At 50.1% G+C, this 21,484-nt stretch overlaps 3 protein-coding genes across 4 annotated transcripts in view; all 3 read left to right on the top strand.

Moving 5' to 3' along the window:
• The window catches only part of AK9 (adenylate kinase 9), a 46,307-nt gene extending 44,687 nt beyond the window's left edge, over positions 1–1,620 (top strand). Inside the window, exon 37 of the mRNA XM_064170023.1 lies at positions 1,297–1,620. Coding sequence (XP_064026093.1) covers positions 1,297–1,499 — 203 coding nt within the window. The 3' untranslated portion in view covers positions 1,500–1,620. The remainder of the gene's footprint in view (positions 1–1,296) is intronic.
• Positions 1,515–12,088, top strand: ZBTB24 (zinc finger and BTB domain containing 24). 2 transcript variants are annotated; one of them, XM_064170019.1, is made up of 7 exons: positions 1,515–1,669; positions 4,189–5,158; positions 6,192–6,359; positions 6,496–6,579; positions 7,372–7,455; positions 8,970–9,051; positions 10,129–12,088. In XM_064170019.1, the coding sequence occupies exons 2-7, from the start codon at positions 4,216–4,218 to the stop codon at positions 10,919–10,921; spliced, it is 2,154 nt and encodes a 717-aa protein (XP_064026089.1). In that variant the 5' UTR covers positions 1,515–1,669; positions 4,189–4,215; the 3' UTR covers positions 10,922–12,088. The 2 variants fall into 2 exon arrangements, with proteins under 2 accessions (XP_064026089.1, XP_064026090.1); XM_064170020.1 differs by lacking the exon at positions 1,515–1,669 and adding an exon at positions 2,024–2,068.
• Positions 10,949–21,264, top strand: PPIL6 (peptidylprolyl isomerase like 6). The gene is made up of 9 exons (XM_064170022.1): positions 10,949–11,896; positions 13,716–13,949; positions 15,602–15,697; positions 16,098–16,286; positions 16,816–16,878; positions 17,520–17,667; positions 18,100–18,156; positions 20,251–20,386; positions 21,061–21,264. Exons 2-9 carry the CDS (start codon positions 13,881–13,883, stop codon positions 21,170–21,172), a joined length of 870 nt encoding a protein of 289 aa, XP_064026092.1. The 5' UTR covers positions 10,949–11,896; positions 13,716–13,880; the 3' UTR covers positions 21,173–21,264.
• Positions 21,265–21,484: the final 220 nt, after the last annotated feature.

The raw sequence follows: 21,484 nt of genomic DNA, 5'->3' as shown, positions 1-21,484 counted from the left end.
TATTGCATCATTAAATCTTTACTGGCACTGGAAAAGCTATGCAAGTGTACAAATCTCTTTGTGCAGTGGCAAACAGTATGACCACTGGAATCCAGGAAAACAAGTTATCTTCTTCTAGTACCGGTTAGAACTGCTTCCAGCCTTAAGAGGCAGCATTCCAATATGCTGCAAACACAGCATTAGTTGCTATTGGGTGTCTCTTCAGAGTAGTCAGGCTGTCCTTGATCAAAAATCTGATCCAAGTGCTTCATGTTGTGGTTCCTTGGAAATATTTTACACCCTATTTCTATCTGAAGTAAAATTTTCTCATCCTCAACTAATGTCAGCTTGTAATATCACATTCAAATAGGGCAAATGGCGCTTTAGTTGTCTTGCAGCTTTCCCAACAGCAATACTGCTTGCAGTATCTGAGAAGAAAAGGTACAGGCAATCAGTCATAAAGGCAGAGAGATTTACTCCTGGAAAAAAAGAGTAGGAAGCCATGCATCACTAGAGTGATTTAATGCCCTTCAAACTTGACTGCTGTAAGGGCTTGTGCAGCTTGAAAAATCACTCGGGAGCTGTTAAATGCAGTTGTCTACAATTTAAAGCTTAGTGGGCTAAGGTCTCTCATAGCACAGTTCTTCATGCTGTCCAGTTTTTGCAATAAGCTATAAAGTACCATCCACAGGATAAAAAATAGGTATGTCTTAAATTGCTCCTTCCCCTTTGCCTCAGGGTAACAATTAACAAAGAATACCCAGAGGACAGGCACTCAATACCAGTGCAGGCCAAATTATGGCTTAGGGCAGAGAAGTAAGAGAAAAGAAACAATACTAACTTCATTGTAAAGTTCTTGGCTTTGACATTTCCTTCTCAATCAGTTTTTGATATTTTTTTTTTATGGGCTAAGCATTTAGGCCATAGAACAGCTGTGCAAACGCCACACAGGGACCTCACACCAGGCACACCATCCATGCCTGGGCTATCCCTGCACAGTGCCGTTTCAGGGGCTGTGCCACCTTATCCAAATATGTCACTGCCTGGAGTACTACAAGTCGCTCCTGGCCTGAGGAATGGGAGGTTGGTGGCATCTTCTTGAGCTGTTGGTTTTGTTTACAAAAGCCTTGATCTTTCAGAGTGCAAAGTTAGAAATACCAAACTGGATTTGTTGGTTTGACATCATTGGGCACAGCCTGTACTGTCCAAGTACCAAGGATAAAAATAACCAGTATAGACTCAATACCTTTTAAAATGTCTGTAATGTGATTGCACGAAGTTAGGTAGGACACTAAACCATGGCTTCACTTCTTGCAGCACACAACCCCAGGAGCTCGGAGCTGGTGCGACAGATATACCGGAGGCGGCTGGCACAGTTCACGGAGCACTGCCAGCTCATCCCCTACCTGAGAGCAGCCATGGCTGGACCCTACCTAGAGCCGTGGTGCAGGCCCTTGGGCTTTGACAGCAGGCTCCAGACTTTCCTTGCCCTGAAAGAGGCTGGCCACAGCTTGGTGTAGCTACGACTTTCATCCTCCAACTCCTCCCTGTGTTGCTTCTAATTAATGCAGGGAGTGTTGCCAGCAGCTGCCTGGACAGCTGGAGCATGGAATCTGAACATTAAAGTCGCACCTTAAATCACACCTTGTTTAAGAGTCACTGCAGCAAACCCCAAGGAGGTGGTTGTGAGGTAAGGGTCGGTCTCTTCTCCCAAGGAACTAGCAGTAGGACGAGAGGAAAGGGCTTCAAGTTGCACCAGGGGCGGTTTAGGTTGGCTATTGGGAACAATACTGAAAGAGCGGTCAGGTATTGGAACAGGCTGCCCAGGGAGGTGGTGGAGGCGTTCAAGAGCCGTGTAAGCATGGCACCGAATGCCATGGCTGAGCGGGGCGGGCGCTGTGGGTGCGTGGCTGGAGTCGCTGACTCCGGAGGGCTCCTTCCACCCTCACGGCTGCTGCGGCTCACAGCTGCCGGGGGGGCAGGGGGCGGGGCGCGGCGGCGTGCGCTGTGCCTGACGTCAGGACGCCAGACGCTGCCGCCCGCGCCGGAAGTGCGGCGGCGGTTACGCTGAGGGGCCGGTGGCGGAGCGGTGAGTGCCGGCGCCGCCGGGAGTCCTGTGTCGCCTGTGTGCGCCCAGCCCCGCCGAGAGCCCTAGCCGGGATGGAGGAAGACGGAGCAGCGCCCGTTCCGTCCCTGTACCGCGGAGTTTAGCCGCGGGCTCCGCTCTGTTCCCCGGCACCGCCTCGCCCCGCTGAAGGAGCCAGCGGCCTTCCCGGGGCGCGGCCGAAACCTGCCGGCGCTGGTTGTGGATCTGGGGGCTTAAATGGGGCTCTGGGACGGGTGAGGCGGTGTCAGGTCCCTCGGCTGCGCTCCCCGCCGCGGGTTTTTCGGCTTCTCCGTCACGCAGGGCGGCGTGCGCCGCCAGCCAGTCCGTGCCCGCTGGCCTTGCTGTCACTGCCCGTGTGGAGGAGCGATCCGAGGCCGTGCTCTCTCACTCGGGGTCAGCCCCTCAAAACCCGCATGTTGTTCCTGAGCCCTTCCAGAGTCCACTAGCGGATGGACCGGAGCGTGTCTGACCCCGGCAGCCCGGGTGCCGTCCCCTTGTGTAGAGCTTTCGTGTAGAGTTATTAGGGGGTTTAGGTAAGCTTGCTGGCTGGGATTTTGAAGTGAAAACACTAACGGTGCCCTCTCGTGATTGAATACCAAAGTCCATTATGTGATCAAAACAATCTGCTACCTTACCCGAGACACAAGTGAGAGCTAGAGAATGCTTGCAGGCAGAGCTCTGAAGGTGTTTTTGTCATGAACTATAAGAGCTGGGTCGGACCTGCTGCCATGCTGTAAGATGCTCCTGCAACATCAGGCTTGCATCTTCAGAACAAGCTCCCAGATAATTCTTTTCTAGCATGAACTGCTTGGTAGTTAAACAGGGCTGCAAAACCACTTGTGGGCCACCTCAGTAGCATTTAGCTACCACCTGTGCATAGTTGTTTCATTCAGCAGTTGTTCAGGTGATTGGAATCGTGCTCACTAAATGCAAATATGTGTTTAATATGTTGGTTTTACAAATTAGGATGGCAGGCAGAAAATTTGTTTCATCAAGAAAAGACTGCAGGAGGCACTTAGTGTCATGGTCTAGTTGATTGGATAGGGCTGATAGGTTGGACTGGATGGTGGTGGAGGTCTCTTCCATTCTGGTTGATTCTGTGATCTTTGACTCAGATGATCCTCTTGGAATGGATGTTTTTTGCACATCTCCTCTGTGCTACTTGGTGGATTCTTCTGAAATCAGATGGACTCTTTTTCATCTTGTTTTTAGTGTTGCATATTTACAGTGGAAGAAGCTTAGCACCCGAATTGTTGGTTAATAATTAGCATGATCAAGAACTCTGTTTTAGAGAGAGCTGTTACAAAAGCTGCTGCTGTTCTGCTTTTGTTGCCCACCTCTATAGGCTGAAGTTTAGCAGGTGAGTGCTCTGAGGGATTTTCAGAAGAGTGAAGTGGTGAAAAGGCAGCTTGGAGTGCTGCCTCACTGATACCAGTGACATTTTATCACTGCAGGATTCAAGGTGAGGCTGGACAAGGCTCTGGGAAACCTGATCTAGTTGAGGATGCCTGTGCTGACTGCAGAGGGAGTTGGACTGAATGGCATTTGGAGGTCCCTTCTGTAATCATATCATTGTGTGATTTCATAGCCTCACCAGTGGCATCTACAACACTGAAGCTGTGGTTGACCTTCTGAGTTTGTTTTTTTTTGTTACTTGCTTCCATTTAGGAGCTGTGAACAAAGAGTTCTCTTTTTTTTGGTCCAGTTGTTTTAGTTGTGAAAGGAGTTTCCAGAAGGGGCAGCCTGTTTTTAGATGCTGTGCGGTTGACAGTGCCTCAGAGATGAACAAGGGAGATGAATTCTGATAGAAGAAGCAGCTGGAGCCATTTCTTAGGACTGAAGAGCACTGAAGAAAATGTGTCAGCATTTGTGTCAGTGTATTGTAGAAACTTCAGAGGCTTCAGCCTTGCTTCTAAAACTGTTGAAATCCTTTTGCCTGTAAAGCAAATGCCAGTGGTTATTTTATAATGCAGATGTCTAAAATGCTTCTTAGTGCCATGGCTTAGTTAATCAAAAGGGTTAGGTGATAGGATGAACTCGATGATCTTAGAGGTCTTTTCCAGCCTGCTTGATTCTGTGATTAAAGCTGTTCTGTTCTTTAGGCAGCTCCTGTCATATCCACATCAAAAATGGCAGAAACAGCTCCTGATGATTCTGAGAGGCTGATCGTCATCCACTCCAAAGCTCACAAAGACACCATTCTAGCCAATTTTGAAGAGCAAAGGAGAAAGGATTTCCTGTGTGACATTACTCTGATAGTGGAGAATGTGCAGTTCAGAGCCCATAAAGCTTTGCTCGCCGCCAGCAGTGAGTACTTCTCCATGATGTTTGTAGATGACGGTGACATAGGGCAGTCGATTTACATGTTGGAAGGGATGGTTGCAGACACCTTTGGAGCACTGCTAGAGTTTATATACACTGGGTGCCTCCGTGCCAGTGAAAAAAACACAGAGCAAATTCTGGCCACTGCACAGCTGCTGAAGGTGACTGACCTGGTGTGGGCCTGCTCTGACTATCAGGCTGGCCACAGCCCAAGCGCTGTGTTTCCAGCTCCATCCGGCGACAAGAAACACGAAGAGCTACCGAAGAGAAAACGAGGGCGACCCAGGAAAATCAGCAGTGTCCAAGAAGAAAAGCCAGGAGCAAATTCTGCTGAGGATACGCAGCTGAGAGAGAACAACTCCGTGCAAAACAAACAGAGTTCTGTGAAAAACGATGGTGCAGCAGAAGGAACAGCTGCCAGCGAACAGCTGCCAGCGAGGAAAGATGCAGAAGAGAATGACCCTTCTGGTGGCTCAGAAGCTGCTGTCGATCTGGCAGCTGAGAAAGATGAGAATTACGACCCCAAATCTGAAGGGGTCCAGGGCGCTCGGAGCCGTTACAGCAAACGCAGGATAAGGAGATCCATCATGTTAAAAGACTATAAGCTCCTCGGCGATGAGGAGGAGAAAGGACTGGCAAAGAGAAGCGAGGGGAAAAGAAAACGCGCAGGGTCTGAAGCTCGCTGTAAAGACTGCGGCAAAGTATTTAAGTGTAATCATTTCTTGGCTATTCACCAGAGAATTCATACAGGTAGGCATTAAGGAGCTGCTCCATTTGGCTTAGGGTTCTATGACTTGCTGAACGTGAGCTGGTTGTTACAGTGAGGGTGGTGAGATGCTGCAGCAGGTTGCCCAGGGAGGTTGTGAATGCCTCCTCCCTGGAGGTATTCAAGGCCAGGTTGGATGAGACCTTGAGCCACCTGCTCTAGCGGGAGGTGTCCCTGTCCATGGCAGTTGGTTTGGAACTGGATGATCTTTAAGGTCCTTTCTAACCCAAACCATCCTATGAATCTATGAAATGTGGGCTATCCTCTACAGCAGGAACTGTCCAAGACAGCATACTGATCCAGATTGTGCTCTCCTGTGCCCACTGCTTTGTTCTTGTCAGTAGGACTCTTAGCCTTTATGCCTTACCTTAATTGCAGTTTGGTTTATAATTTCTCAGTTTCAATATTAAATTATGTGGCAATACTTAAATAATTGTTTCACTGCTATGCAAAACTTGGCTCTTAATGCCCTTTATCTCTACTTAGAAATAACACTTAGTAACTACTGCATTGCAATGCATCTCAGGGCCTGGAACACCTCTGCTGTGGGGACAGGCTGATGGAGCTGGGAGTGTTCAGCCTGGAGAAGAGAAGACTCTGGGGGGACCTTAGAGCTGCCTTCCAATAGCGGAAGGGATCCTACAGGAAGGCTGCAGGGGGACTTTTTATAAGGGAGTCTAGAGATAGGACTAGGGGGAATGGTTTGAAGCTGAGGGAGAGCAGGGTTAGACTGGATCTTAGGGAGAATTTCTTCAGTATTGAGGATGGTGAGACTCTGAAATAGGCTGCCCAGAGAGGCTGTGGATGCCTCCTCCCTGCGAGTGTTCAAGGCCAGGTTGGATGAGGCTTTGAGCAGCCGAATCTAGTTCAGAGGTGTCACTGCCCATGGCGGGGAGGTTGAAGTAGATCATCTCTGAGGTCCCTTCCAACCTGAGCCATTCCGTGGTTCACTGTCAGCTTAGAACACCTAGTGACAACCAGTGCCTCTGTGCTCAGTTTGCCATCTGCTGCTTCCAGGGGAGCGACCTTTTAAGTGCAGTGAGTGTGGCAAAGGCTTTTCCCAGAAGTATTCTCTCCACGTGCACGAGCGGATGCACACAGGGGAGCGGCCGTACACCTGCACCGTCTGCAGCAAGGCTCTGACAACAAAGCACTCTCTCCTGGAGCACATGAGCCTGCACACAGGTGAGTATTCCCAGCAAATGTCACCTCTTCCCTCCCCCAAAAAGTCTTTCTGCTCTTTTGTGTGTGCCAGTTTATTAATTTATTTATCTTGCTTTGGGTGCAGCTCACGTTTTTTAACACGTGGGTTTCTTTACAGGGCAGAAGGCTTTCACCTGTGATCAGTGTGGGAAATACTTCAGCCAAAAGAAACAGCTCAAGAGCCACTATCGAGTGCACACAGGTATAACAAATTTGGGTTGAGGAGATGCCTGACAGCCAGTGAGGATTTGTCCTCCTAAAGACTGACTAAAGCTGAGAATTCTTCTTGAGGGTTGTATTTGATCTTTGCTCCTCTGATGTGTTGCTGACAGCACAATGCACAGGATGAAAGAGACAAATTATTAATTAATGGGATATTTGGGAAATAGTTAATAGAGAAAATAAGTTGATGGAGAAGGACTCTTATGATGATTAAAAAATGCTTACACTGTATTGGACATACAGCTCAGTTCTCTCAACCCTGCTGTCTGTGTTGCACAGAATCATAGAATCAAGCAGGTTGGAAGAGACATCCAAGCTCCTCCAGTCCAACCTAGCACTCAACCCTATCCAGTCAACTAGACCATGGCACAGAAGCTAGGAATTGTGCGAGCAATGGTGTCCACTGCCTGTTGTGCAGCTTGCCTGATGGTTTCCTACCACTTTGGACTAGTAATGGTAAACAAGCTTTAAGAAATGTCCTCCTCACTTCTGGAGCAGTGTGGAGATTAGGCTACATGTGCCTACAGGTGGTGAAGAGGAGCAGAATTCAGAAAGCTTCAAGAGAAGGTGTTTGGTGTGGGGGGGAGAGCAGCATCAGTCCTCTCTTTTCCTGTGATAAATGGAGCAATAGGAGTGTGAGCTAGGCAAGAGGCATTTTATCCTGCTGTTCTATCCCAGTGGTTATTTTGCAGGAGAGTGCTTTAACAAAGATGACTGAAGAAATAGAGGGGCTCACTTAGGCACTGACACCTTTTTGTGTTATTGCAACAAGGCCGCTCGCTGCCGGAATGCAACCAGTGCCGCCGCAAGTTCATGGATGCAGCCCAGCTAAAGAAACACCTGAGGACACACACAGGTAATGTAAGCTCTCAAGGTTTCTCTTGGTTGTCTTGTTTTGTGGTCAGTAGGTCAAGAGAGGTTCTCCTCCCCCTCTACTCTGCCCTGGTAAGGCTGCGTCTGGAATATTGTGTCCGGTTTTGGGCCTCTCAGTTCAAGAAGGACCTCAGGGAACTGCTTGAGAGAGTTCAGCACAGAGTCACAAAAGTGCTGAAGGGAGTGGAACATCTTCCTTGTGAGGAGAGGCTGAGGGAGCTGGGGCTCTGCAGCTTGGAGAGGAGGAGCCTGAGAGGTGACTTCATTCATGTTTATAAAGATGTAAGGGGTGAGTGCCAGGAGGCTGGAGCCAGGCTCTGCTGGGTGATGCCCAATGACAGGACAAGGGACAATGGGTAGAAGCTGAGGCATGAAAAGTTCCATGGAAACATGGGGAGGAATTTTTTCACTCTGAGGGTGACAGAACACTGGAACAGGCTGCCCAGTGGGTTGTGGAGTCTCTCTCTCTGGAGATATTCAGAACCCTCCTGGCTGTGTTCCTGTGTGTTCTGGTCTAGCTGATCCTGCTCTGGCAGGGAGGTTGGAGTGGATGAGCTTTGGAGGTCCCTTCCAGCCCCTGACAGTCTGATTCTGTTAAGTAACACAAACAAAACAACGTGTCAGGAAAGTGACGCTTACCTGTGTGGAATGAACTTCTGCTTGACTTCACAGAATCATATAATGGCCCTGGCTGGAAGAGACCTTAGAGATCATCTAATCCAATGTCCCTCCCATGGGAAGTGCCTTACCCACTAGACCAGGATGTCTGTACATAAGGATGTCTGCAGTGCTGATCACAGAATGGTCTGTGTTGGAAGGCACCTCTGAAAGTCACCCATTCCCACCCTCTGTGCAGTCAGCAGGGACATCCTCAATTAGATCAGGCTGCCCAGAGCCTTGTCGAGTTTTACCTTGAATATCTCCAGGGGTGGATCCTCAACCACCTCCCTGGGCAACCTGTTCCAGTGTTCCACCACTCTCATGGTGCAGAACTTGTTCCTAACATCTAATCTAAATCTGCTCTTCTCTAGTTTGAAGCCATAGCCCCTCCTATCACTACAGGCCTTTGCAAACAGTCTCTCTCCATCTTTGTAGGTCCACTTTGGGTATTAGGTCTCCCTGGAGCTTTCTGACATAAGAATGCAGGAGCACAAAAAGCCCTCATACTGCAGCAGCTCACCACTAATGCCTGTGAGGTCAGGGTCAGCCTTTTTCAGACTTGTTCCATGTGGAACACCAGTATCTGTGTCATAGGTTTGGGTAATGGTGATCTGAGAGAGTTTAGATCCACCTGATTCTTCATTATCAAAGAGGAGAATGCCAGAGATGGATGTTCAAACCACTCTCATTTAACTGGAGAGTTAACTTGGCTGCAGGTATCTGTCCTGACTCATGGCAGTACACATTTGATAACTGCATTGGTAAAATAAAAAATGCTTTTTAATACCTGGGTGGGAAGTGCTGTATCAAAAGTAATGGCAGGTTTCTTTTTGATAGGTGAGAAGCCCTTCACTTGTGAAATTTGTGGCAAATCCTTTACAGCTAAAACCTCTCTTCAAACTCACATCAGAATTCACAGGTAGAGTATGTCTCACTTTCACTGCACACAATGCAGCTGCTTCTCTGCTAGCTGTAGGTGGAGCTTGTTCAAACACAGAATGCTCAGGCCTTGTTTGTACTTTGGATGGATGGTTAAAGATGAACACTTTCACTTCATCTATTTAAAGAAGTAATTAGTAGCTTAATGTTCTGTTTTAAATCTTACTGTGGCAAGACATTGCCAGATACTTGTAGGTGTCCTGTGCCTGTGTAACTACAGTGTGCTTACCACCATAGTATTTATGTGAAAGGTTTACTGCAGGTTTTTGTTTGTGGCCATGGTGTGGCAATGGAGCAGCATCCTGTTGCCCTGTAGTCTCTCGTGTCTCTTTTTACCAGTAGCAGTTAGCTTTTGCCTGTCGGTGTGATGTTTTACACAGAGGCACGGCAGATTGTAAATCATCAGAGGACTGTTCGCAGGCTCACAGAATATTAGGGGTTGGAAGGGACCCCAAGAGATCATCCAGTCCAACCAGCGCCAGAGCAGGACCACACAAACTAGCACAGATCACAGGGGAACACATCCAGACAGGCCTTGAAAGTCTCCAGAGACGGAGACTCCACAACCTCTCTGGGAAGCCTGTGCCAGTGCTCTGGGACCCTTACAGTAAAGAAGTTCCCCCTTGTGTTGAGCTGGAACCTCCTGTACTGTTGTGCACCTTTTGTTTCCAGTAAAATCTCCTGTCCCTTGGAGTTAGGCAGAGAGTTAGGATTTGGACACTTCTTGTTTTCAAGGCCACACTGTCAGTAAACATTCTTAAAGCAGTCTGTACTTAGAGCTGTGCAGAGGAAGTTGGTGCACGTTTGCCGTGGTCTGGCAAGCAGGAAGATTGTACCTCTGGGTTTATGACAGGAGTAGCTCTTGACTATGTACTTCTGGAAGTGTTGTGAGGTCAAGTGGAAGTCACACAGAGAATGTTTTTAATGTCAGTGTTCTGAAGTGCTTTTGTTTTAGCAGAACAAGATAATAACTTGAGCTTCATAGTCTGTAATAAGTTGCAGAAAGCAGCAGTGCCAAGGTAACGTTTTCATGAGAGCAAATCACATTCCTCTGCAGGGGAGAGAAGCCATATTCTTGTGGTACCTGTGGGAAGTCCTTCTCTGATTCCAGTGCAAAGAGAAGACACTGCATCCTACACACAGGCAAAAAGCCTTTCTCCTGCCCAGAGTGTAGCCTGCAGTTTGCTCGCCTGGACAACCTGAAGGCCCATCTGAAAGTTCACAGCAAGGAGAAGCATTTTCAGGAAGCCAGCACTGCCCCGAGCACCAACACGGATCCAGAAGTGCGGAACATCCTGCAGCTGCAGCAGTATCAACTCGCCACCTCTGGGGGGCAGGAAATTCAGCTGCTGGTTACGGACGCGGTGCACAACATCAACTTCGTGCCCAGTCACAATCAAGGCATCAGCATCGTTGCTGCAGAGAACGCCCCAAACGTGAGCAGCGAGCAGGCTGCCAACCTGACGCTGCTTGCTCAGCCGCCGCAGCAGCTGCAGAACTTGTTGCTGTCAGCTCAGCAGGAGCAAGCAGAACAAATCCAAAGCATCAGTATGATTCCCAACCAAATAGAGCCTGCCCAGCCTGAGCAAATGCACGTCATTGCTCTTTCCAAGGAAGCGCTGGAACACCTCCATGCTCACCAAGGACAGAGCGAAGAGATGCACTTAGAATCCTCACACCCAGCCCAGCAGGAAGCGAGTCAGCAGGCTCCCCCTGGCCCGGACACGCTCCCCTCCCAGCAAGGCAGTGCACAGCAGGATCCAAGCGCGCACGTTCCTGAATCCCATCGGCAGCCTCTCTCGGCGAATGAGTCACCCTCCCAGCAGCCTGTTCAAGGACAGGCTTTCTGACACGCTCGTTTGTCATCCCAGGCTGGGCTGCCACACGGTCCTCAGCCAGGCAGCAGTTACACTTTCTTCCCTGCAGCAGAGTCTGTCTGAAGGTGCATTCTGGGCTGACTCTGATGAGTGAATTTCACTTCGTCAACCTTATTTATTTTAGACTTCTTTATTCCTCCAGGTGACTGGTTCTCTACCCACTTGGTAGAGCTCTCTATGGACCACTTGGTCCACCCCTCACAAGGGATTAATGTGGGGCTTTGTGCCTCACACACATCCATACTTACTGAGAAGATGTTTGGCCCTGTACCTGTATTTCTGAGTGACTCTCTAGAGTCAAGATGTTCAAGATGTCTGCTGATCCCGAAGTACAGCTTCTCTGAGGCTGCATTGCCTGAAATGCTGTTGAGCTTCAGACAAGCAGTGTTTCTTGCAACGCTAACACCACATGTCTTACATTTCAAGAGATTTCTCTCTGCAGTGGCTAAGTTTCTGTGTGGTCATTCCCTGAAGTGCATTTTGATTTGTTGGCTGTCAAATTGGTTTGATTTGGTTTGAAATTGTTGCAGCTTTTGGTCTGGTCCTGGATCATCCCTTCTGTTCCCCACGTGTTGTACAAGTTTTGCTCCTCAGAAAAGCCTAAGCTACTGCACTGAAGCAATGGCAGTGAGGTGTGGTGGTTACACTGGACACCTGAAAAGACCAAATTCTTCTCTGTTAGTTCTGCTGCTCACTCTCTGTGTGACTGTGAGCAGGGTAGTTGACCTCTGTGCCTTATTTTGTCATCTGTTAACTGGGGATAGTGCTCAGATGCTCTGCCAAGCACTTTGAAGAGCTCTTGCTGTTGAAGGCACTGTCTACTGATGTGCAGAATTCTCTTCCTGGCAGGATTCATTCCAAGCTTAGGAGCCAGTGTATATTTAAAGCATTATTTTTTGTGCTTTGGAGAGCAGACTGCAGTGCTACTTCTAGTACATACAAAAGCTGGTGAGTGTTTTTGTGGGGACTTAAACAATGGCTGGAAGCATTCAGAGAGCATCATGAGCGGTATGGATGGGGTTAAAGTTGTGCAGCTATCTTCATTGACTAGATTAGATGTGTACAGATTGGTTTCAATGACTCCTGTCAATAAGAGAAGGTTAATATTTGCCCATCTTAATAAAAAGCCATGCCAGAAAACATGCTTTGTGCTCCCAGTTTGGCTGCTGGGGATGTCTCACATAGTGTATCAGGGTGCTAAAATCTAGATCAAGTGTCACTGGCACTTAAAGCAGTGTGCTCAGTCATCACTTTGCTTGCAAACACCACACTTGTGATTTACACCAAGATTCTGTGTCTGAACCAACAAAAAATGTGAAAGTGAAGGTGAGTTCGTTTTCAGCCTTTTCCCAGTTCACCTCAGATGAAAGCTAGGATGAGAACAGGTGTCCCAGGGAGGTGGCAGGGGCTCTGCCTCTGGAGATATTCAAGGTCAGGCTCCACAAGGCTCTGGGCAACCTGATCTAGTTGAGGATGCCTCTGCTGACTGCACTGGGGGGTTGGACTGGATGGCTTTTGGAGGTCCCTTCCAACCCAGACCATTCTGTGATTCATTCCTCATCACTGACCCCAGTGCCCATTTTTTTTATCACATCTCCCACTCTGCAGCAGACTTTCTCTGTCTCTCTAAGTGTCCACAGCCAGGAGCAGCTGTGTCTGACTTGGACGTGGCTGGGAGGAGGTGCGTTTGCACAGCAGGTGTGCCCCAGAGTCTGGGCAGCAGTCGGGTGCTTCCTGGACACGCTTCTCTTCCCATGATCAGAAGCTGTGCCAGGGGAGGTATAGGCTGGATGTTAGGAGGAAGTTCTTTGTAGAGAGAGTGATTTGCCATTGGAATGGGCTGCCCAGGTTGATGGTGGAGTTGCTGTCCTTAGAGGTGTTCAAAAAAAGACTGGCTGGGGCACTTAGTGCCATGGTCTAGTTGATGGGACAGGGGTGGGTGATAGGTTGGTCTGGATGAGCTTGGAAGTCTCTTCCATCCTGGTTGATTCTATGATTCTAAGTTCTTCCCTGCAGGCTTTTTCCCAATTCTGGTGCAGGTTGTGTTTTGAGAGTGGAGAAGCAAGTGGCAAGGCTGCATTTACCATAGCTGTGGTTTCAGGACCTAGGCTCAGAGGAGTCTGCTTGCAGCCCTGCACCCCAGTGAGCTATGACAGTCCTACGTGCACCATCCCTTCCCAGACCCTCCACAGAACACTGAACAGCAAATGGTTTTCCACAGCAGATGAACCACTTCATCTCTGGCCCCAGCGATTCTGAAAGGACAAAGCCACATGCAGGAGTGTTTGAGGTGCACCAGCACCTCACTGCTCTGCTCATTTCTGACTAACATCTCATTGCTACCTACCTGCATGTCCCTTTGGCATGGTGGGACACAGGCTTTGGGTAGCAGCTCTGTCCTCCAAGTTCCTCTAATGCCTGCAGCTGTATCCCACTGCCTGGGCCTTCCAGAGGTGCACTGGCTCTTCCATGTTCATAGCTCTCCCCTTGCCCTGGAAGGAGCTTGCTCAGGGATGTCACAGTGGTCACCTCGAGCAGAGGCTCACCAGAGGCTGGCAGAGTCATGGGGAAGTGCTGCTCTCATGTTTGTTTATGCCTACCTCTTTTTGCTGAGTGTCTGCCACTAGGCACCGAGAGCAGCGTGACCTTCCTCCTCTCTTCTAAGCGATCCCATGCTGACAGCACCTGACAGGGGCTCTAGAGAGAGCTTCAGTCCCCTGCTCTGCCTTGTGCTTCTGCTTAACCCCATTTTCCTTCCCTCCTTCAGGGGAAACCAGAGCATTTCCCACCCTCTGAAGAGTCGAAACCCTCGTGGGAAGTGCTTAGAAATGCCAGGAGGAGTATGTGTTGGTGTCTGCTGTTGCCATGGAGCTGAGCTCTGTCGACAGCCTCGGGCTGGTGGTGGCCAGAGTGCCACAGGCTGTGGTCGGTGATGGTGGTGGTGACTGTGGTGGGGCTGCTCCAGGACCCAGCTTTCCACGCAGCCAAGTGCACAGCAGAGGTAAGCTCTGGGCTGCAACCTGAGGGGAGGGTTGGGAACAGCACCAGCCTGAAAGTGAACAAACAGAGCACTGCCTGCACCTGGCAAAGCTCTGAGGAAGAGTTCTTATTTCTGTGAAAAGCCAAAGGGTGGAGGCCATGAGGATGGGGCTGGGCTCTTCTCGGTGGTGGCCAGAGATAGGACAAGGGTCAGTGGGTACAAACTAGAACACAGCAGGTCTCACTTGAACTTGGGGAGAAACCTCTTTCCTGTGAGGGTGACAGAGCCTTGGAACAGGCTGCCCAGAGAGGTTGTGGAGTCTCCTTCTCTGAAGACATTCAAAACCCACCTGGACACATTCCTGTGCCCCCTGATCTAGGTGCACCTGTGTTAGCAGAGGGGTTGGACTAGAGGAGCTCCAGAGGTCCTTCCCAACCCCTGCCATTCTATGACTCTAAGAAAATACTCCGAAGTTTGTGTTTCTGCTCTTCTTTGGCACTGCCAGGTGCAAGCACAGGCACTGGCACCAAGGCTTTATGAGGCTCAGTGCTGCTCAGGGCAGGGAGTCTGCCATGCAGCATCCTCATCGCGTTCTCACAGCTGTGCAGTGCTGGGGGCGATGTCAGGCACATCACACTTCTGCCCAGCTTGCTCAGCAGCTTGTGACAAGCCCCTTCAGGCAGCTCTGCTGGCACAGACGAGAAAGCCAAAGCCTGCAGAGCTGAAGAGGTCGGAGGACCTCTCCCCGGAAGCTGCACTCTGCGGCAGATGTGCAGCGTGCAGCCCACCATGGGGGGCGCAGTGATCTTTGAGGCATCCATGCCTGTAGGAGCTCCTCTGCCAGACCTGTTCCCCAGCATTATTTACAGCCCACCAAGCTCTTACATCTATCAGCAGCCACAAGGACAAAGCAAACCAGGAGCTGGGGCTGTGCCTCTCAGCTTTTTCTTTTTCTTCCCCCAGCCACCATCCCAATGACAGCAGCAGGGACCATGAACTGGACAGAAAGTCACTTCTTTGCTTCTCCTTTTGCAGGCCAGCTTGGGGGACTTCTAAGTCACAACTTGTGGCACTTGTGCACCCCAGCCCACAAGGAGATGAGGCTAAATCCGTGGAGAGGAATGTCCCATGTTTAAATAGTGGTGATAGGGCTAAATCCAAGGACAGGAATGTCCCATGTCTAAGTAGTGGTGAGCTTCTGGGACAAGCATCAGGGACTGGAAGTGTTCATCTTGCAGCCTTCAGCCAGCCACTCGTTTGCTCCAGGGTCCTGGGCCAGATCTCGTGGGTCAGCAGAGCATTGCAACTCCCCGTGCATGCAAAAATGGATGCAGAAAATGCAGCTGATGATGCTCAGCAACATCTTTGATCCCTCACCCTGTACATCCCTCTCACATGGAGGTGGTGGAGGGAGCACCAGGATAATTTAGCAATGTTTGAGCAGCCTTTCAGAGAAAAGCCAGGACACTAATTTCACAAAGAGTGGTTTAAAGCAGCTGGCAGGTACTTCTGGGAATTACTCCAGAGGTATGAGGGGTGCAGAGCAATACCTGGATTAGAACATGGCTGTGGTGGTAGTTCCTGAGGGAAATGGGAGCTGGGATAGGATAGGGTGTGGGAGGCTCTTAAGCTGCTTGTAACCACTGTTTTCCTTCTTGACCTTGAAAACCCAGGCTCTGAGGCTGAAGTTCCCATGCAGTTTTGCAGATCCTGTGATACAGCCTCTGGTGGAAGTGGCATGGCATGAATATCTGCAGAAGAAAAAGAGGGTAACTCTCACAAGTCCTGTTCCCAGGCTGGCAGCTGCTCCCAGCTTGGTGCCAGACTGTGGAAATGAGCTTTTCCACCCCAATTTATTTAATCTTCTCAGAGACCCTTGAGACAGGATGGGGCTCTCCAGGTGGTTTTCCTGTTATTCTCTCTGAGCTGTCCCTAAAGTGGCACCCAGATGACTCTTACCACAATAATGTTCCATAGCAGCAGAACCCAGACCTTTAAGGCAGACACACCTCACTGAAAGCTGCTGCCCGGTGGCAGGATTTGTGGTTTTAAAGGTAGGGAAGGCATAAAAATACCACAGGCCCCCTCAGCTGTGGTGGGTGTTACTGAGTGCTGCTCACAAAGTGTGTGCTTAATGCCTGGAGGCTTTGCTGTCCCTCTGCACTGCAGGAGCTGAGAGGTGAGGTGTGGGCATACAGCTCCCCGGTGATGTGCTTCCTCGACGGCCAGCTGCTGGGTGATGAGAAGGAGCTGCTCCTGTGGTCTGCCCGGGAGTGGAACTATCAGGACACCAAGCCCAGCACCCTCCACCAAGCAACTGCTGAGGACTTCTACACCAACTACCTGAAAAAGAGCCAGGCAAGTAGCAGGGTTTTAAACCTGGAGGCCAAGTCCTGCTGAGGGCAGGTACCACCAGGAGAAAGCAGAGCAAGCACAGCAGTGGCAGGGGTTTGGGTTTCTGCCCTGTGATGATGGGGCTAGAGCTGGGGCTGGAGAGGCTGATGTGAAGCATCACAAGGAGAGCAGAGCCTCAGTGCCTCTCAAAGCCAGGAAGGGACAAACACCAGCCCAGGTGCTCAGCACCTATAAACTGCTTCAGGGCTGACCAGTCTGCTGACTGAGCTGCAACTGTGCCGCTCCAAACCTCCAACCTGCCCAGCCCTGGGGTATCAAAACTCTTGGGTACCAAGAGCCCAGCTGCCAAACCTCTCCTTTCACAGCCAAGATCCCCCAAAATGCCAGTGCCACAGAATGGCTCAGGTTGGAAAGGACCTCCAGAGATCATCTCCCCGCAGTCAGCAGGGACATCCTCCACTAGATCAGATTGCTCAGAGACCTGTTGAGCCTGACCTTTCCCTCACTGCACTTGTTTTTCTGCTTTAAACAGCATGTGTTTGTGTTCCTGGAGATTGCCATTGAGGAGCAGCCCATTGGGAGGCTGCTGTTCGAGGTACGTTACAGAGGAGAAAAGCACAAGTGAGGAACAAGCATCCCCAGCGAGGTGGTTCCACCTGCTGAAGGAGGGAGGACAGAAATCTGGACAGGGGACATCACAGAATGGGTTGGGTTGGAAGGGACCTTAAAGATCATCCAGTTCCAACCCCCCTGCCAAAGGCAGCGACACCTCCCACTAGAACATGTTGTTTGAGGACTCATCCAACCTGGCCTTGAGCACCTCCAGGGAGGATGTGGAGCACAGAATCGCCCAATATGATCTAAGATTCTGTACTTCACAACCTCCCTGGGCAACCTGTGTCAGTGTCTCACCATCCTCACTGTGAAGAACTTCTTCCTAACATCCAGTTTCAATCTACCCTCTGCCAGTTTAAATCCATTCCTCCTTGTCCTGGCATTACAAGACCTTGTCAATAGTCCCTCCCCAGCCCTCCTGTAGCCCCCTTCAGATACTGGAAGGCCACTCCAAGAGGTCTCCTTCTTCCTCATCTCCAGTCAAGATCTGCTCCCCACAAGCTTCAACCCATTCCCTCTCATCCTGTCACAAGAAGTCCATTCCCAGCTTTTGTGTGGGCCCCCTCCACCTGTTCTCAGCTGGGAATTTCACTTATGTTTCCCTCTCCTCCTCTTTTGCAGCTATTTTCTGACCTGTGTCCCAGGACCTGTGAGAATTTCCGTGCCCTGTGCACCGGAGGAGCTAAGTCTCCCCGCGATGGCCGAGAGCTCACCTACCAGAACTCTGTTTTCCATCGCCTCCTGAAGAACTGGTGGATCCAAGGAGGAGGTGTGTCTCCAGGGGTCCTGAGCAAGCCACAGCAGAAGCTGGGGGGTGGGATGATCTCTCTTCCTAAACCTCTTTTCTTAGACAAGGCACTGGTCTTGCCTCACCATAAAACCACAACTGCATTTTTGTCCTTCCTTTCTTCTTACCCTGGTCCCTCTAAGAGACATCTTTCTCCAGAGCACTCCCCAGGAGCTCTCCCAGGAGGGAGGATGCTGTACTCTGCTGTGAGAGTGAAGTAGCTCTCCATAAAGGGCCTCTCTTGGGGTGGTGTCAGGGCTTTTCCCAAAGGTCTGCTCAAATGTCAGACCAGAGGGAGGGATGCAGTTCTTCCCCTCTCCACAGCTCTGAGCTCAGCCGAGCTGCTCACTGATAACCCCTGACAGCAGCTGTGATGAGCCTGGTCTCTGATGGTTGCTTTGGTCTACCCTGCAGACATCATAACCGGCAAGGGAGGTGGAGGAGAGTCGATTTATGGCCCCACCTTTGAAGGTATGTATGCTTCCTCAGCTATCTTACCACACAAGTGGCAAATTTCCACCAAAACCCAAAAACATCAAGGTGTTGATCTGATCTTATCCCCAGATATCCCACAGCTGGGAATTTCCTTGCATCTCCCTACAGCAGAAGGGTTTGCTTTTCAGTCACAGTTATCTACTTGTATTAGCAGGAGCAGACAGCTTTAGTGAGGAGGCTTTTTGACTTCCTTCCTCTGATGTGCCCTGTCTGAGGCTCAGCTCCACCATCCCCTTGGGGGCTGATGGTCACCTGATGCCTAATTCAAACTTTGAACCCCCACATTTTTGGACAGGACCTTAGAAATGCAGAGGTGGATTATCTACAGACACCCCACAACACTTTAAACAATGCATTCAAAACACTGGAAGCAACTCAGCTTTAACTCCAATTTGCCTGGAGCTCAGCCAGCAGTTCAGGCTTGGGGACACTGCAGGTATTGCTGCCAGCAGCTGTGCCTCTGTGGACATGAGGGGAGCTACTTCTGAGTCCCACCTACAACTGTGGAAGTCCAGAAATGACAAACATGAGCTAAATTTAACCAGCAAACAAACAAGTAACACAACATAATGAAAAAGCAATGTTAGCATTTGCAATATTTGAGGGGAACAACCTATGTAATTGATGCAGATGCTTGGGATCTTCTGTTTAGCTTGAATGCCACCCATGACAGGAGGGGAGTTATGACAGTTAAAGCACTTTGGAAACTGATTTATGTTTCCTTATATAAAAGCTCCCCCACTGCCAGTGGCACAAAGGAGGCGACATTTGAGCAGGCTGGGCAGCAGCAGCAGATCAGAACTGCCAAGTGTAGCTCAATACTTTCTTTCCCAGGATAGAATCATACAACTTCTTCAGTTGGAAAAGGCTTCCAAGATCCTCCTGTCCAACCATCGACCCAACACCACCAGGCCCCCAGGTGCCATATCTATATAGTTTTGGAACACCTCCAGGGATGCTGACTCCACCACCACCTCCCTGGGCAGCCTGTTCCAGCCTCTAACCACTCTTTCTGTAAAGACACTTTTCCTAATATCCAACCTAAACCTCCCCTGGCTCAACTTGAAGCCATTCCCCTTCGTCCTATTGCTAGTTCCCTGGGAGAAGAGGCCACCTCACCACAACCTTCTTTCAGGCAGTTTTTCAGCAGGATGTTTCTCTTTAGCTTCTTTACTGCAGTAAGCAGTTGTAGGAAGCCCTTCCTAGGAAGGAAGGCTCAAACAAGTCTAGTTGAGAGGTTTCCCTACCCACAGCAAGGAGGTTGGAATAGATGATCTCTGAGGTTGCTTCCAACCTAAGCCGTTCTATGACATTGATTCAAACCAGGACTGAGCTCACATGAGGCTTGAGACTGTTCCAGTGAGTTCTTTGGGGACCAGAGAATGCTTTCACACATGGGTACAGCTTCAACACTTTATTATAGCTCAAATACTAAAACCAGAAAGAGAAAGGTATACTGGAAACTACAATGTCTATAGCTCGAAAGCTAAAACCACAGAGAGAAAGGTATATGACAAGGAATGCCAAGTGCCTCTGTTGATCAAAGAGCAGCTTATGCTCAGCCTATCCAACCCTAGCCCTGTCCAGCTGAGCAGCCAGACTCCTGGGATGTGTAGATGGCAGGGCTGACAGGCACTTATCTTCTTAAGGTAGGCATCCCCACTGGAACCACACCATCGTGGTGGTAAGACTGGTGCCACTCCAACCCGGCTACCCAGGCTCTCAGAGTTCTGTGATGTGTGGCCAGGACGTCCCAGAAGGCCAAACCAAGGAGAACGGAGCTCCTCCTTTGCTTTGGAGTCTGTTTTGTTCCATCTTCCCCTACTGTTCACACTGACAAGCCTTGCTTCCCCCGGGTCTTATCTCTGGTGACCTCGTGGTTATCAGCCTATGGGAACGCCTGATCAAACACAGACCAACTCCCCCCTCTTACGGAGACCCTCAGGGCAAAAGGAGAAGGGAAAGGGAGGGGGGCGGGGAAGAAGGAAAGAAGCTTGTGCGAGCTGCACGGCCAATGGCAGCAAAGGGAACAAGCCAGCTGCAGCCTTTCAGCCCAGACTCTTTCCCCAGATGAAAGCTTTGCCGTCCGCCACAAGGGACGAGGAGTCCTCGGCATGGCCAACCGGGGCCGCCACAGCAACGGCTCGCAGTTCTACATCACCTTCCAGCCGGCTCCCCACCTGGACAAACGCTACGTGGCCTTTGGGTAGGTGCACACAGCCCTGCTGGCACTGCCCTGGCCCCGCAGGACGCTGCTGCCCGGAGGGATGCGCCCGTGAAATCCCTGTGGCGGCTGTGCCGTGGGTGCGCCTGGCCAGGGGCAGGATAGCCAAGTCAGACCTCTCCATCCCTCCTTGCCCTGCCCTGCCCTGGCTTGCTCGAGATGGAAAACTCCACTGCAGAACTGCCAGGACCCTTCCAGGATGAAGGCCACAAATCATAAAATGGTTTAGGTTGGAAGGGATCTCAAAGATCATCCAGTTCCAACCCCGTCCCTGCCATAGGCAGGGACACCTCCCGCTAGATTAGGTCACTCAAGGCTTCATCCAACATGTTCTTGAACACCTCCAGGGGGTTTTGGATCATAGAAGCACAGAATGTGATCAAAGATCAAAGATCCCATTCTGTGCTTCTGTGATCCACAACCTCCCTGGGCAACCTGTGCCAGTTTGTCATCACCCTCACTGGAAAGAGCTTCTTCCTGACCTCTAGTTTAAATCTCCTCTCTGCCATGCCAACGTAGCTTGATATTAGCCAGAGGAGGACCCTGATGGACAGGGGAGTGTTAGGCAAAGCCCCTGGGCTCTGCTCTGCCCTCATGAGCTGGAAGAAAACAACTTAGCAAATGCATGCTGATGTTGCACTTTCTCCTTCCCACAGGCAACTGATCGAGGGCACAGAGGTGCTCCAGAAACTGGAAGATGTACCTACATGTAATGAAAGGCCTACAGTAGCCTGCAGGATCATTAAGTGTGGGACCTTTCAGCCATGACCACCAGCCTGCTGGAAGGTACAGCACTGATTTCCACTCAGCTCTTTACAGACCTGGATGGCTTAAGGCAAAAATAAAAAGTACTTCCTGCACACGTGAGTGGCTTAGAACTGTTCTGGCTCAAAAAGCTGTTAAAAAGGATGTTTGTGGAGGATTGGAACCCCTTGTGAATACATCTCAGTGCCAATCTACAGCTCATGGGCAATGGTGTTAATACAAGGGCATAGTGACAAGTGGGTATAGCACATAGGGGTACAGCATGGTGGACAGATGGATGCACACCTACAGGGTAAGGCTGAATTCTGCCTCCAC

The sequence above is a fragment of the Pogoniulus pusillus genome, chromosome 33, assembly GCF_015220805.1.
Source record: "Pogoniulus pusillus isolate bPogPus1 chromosome 33, bPogPus1.pri, whole genome shotgun sequence".
Classification (NCBI taxonomy): Eukaryota; Metazoa; Chordata; class Aves; order Piciformes; family Lybiidae; genus Pogoniulus; species Pogoniulus pusillus.
The sequence above is the reverse complement of the archived record's forward strand: the minus strand, read 5'-3'. Positions and strand labels throughout refer to the sequence as shown.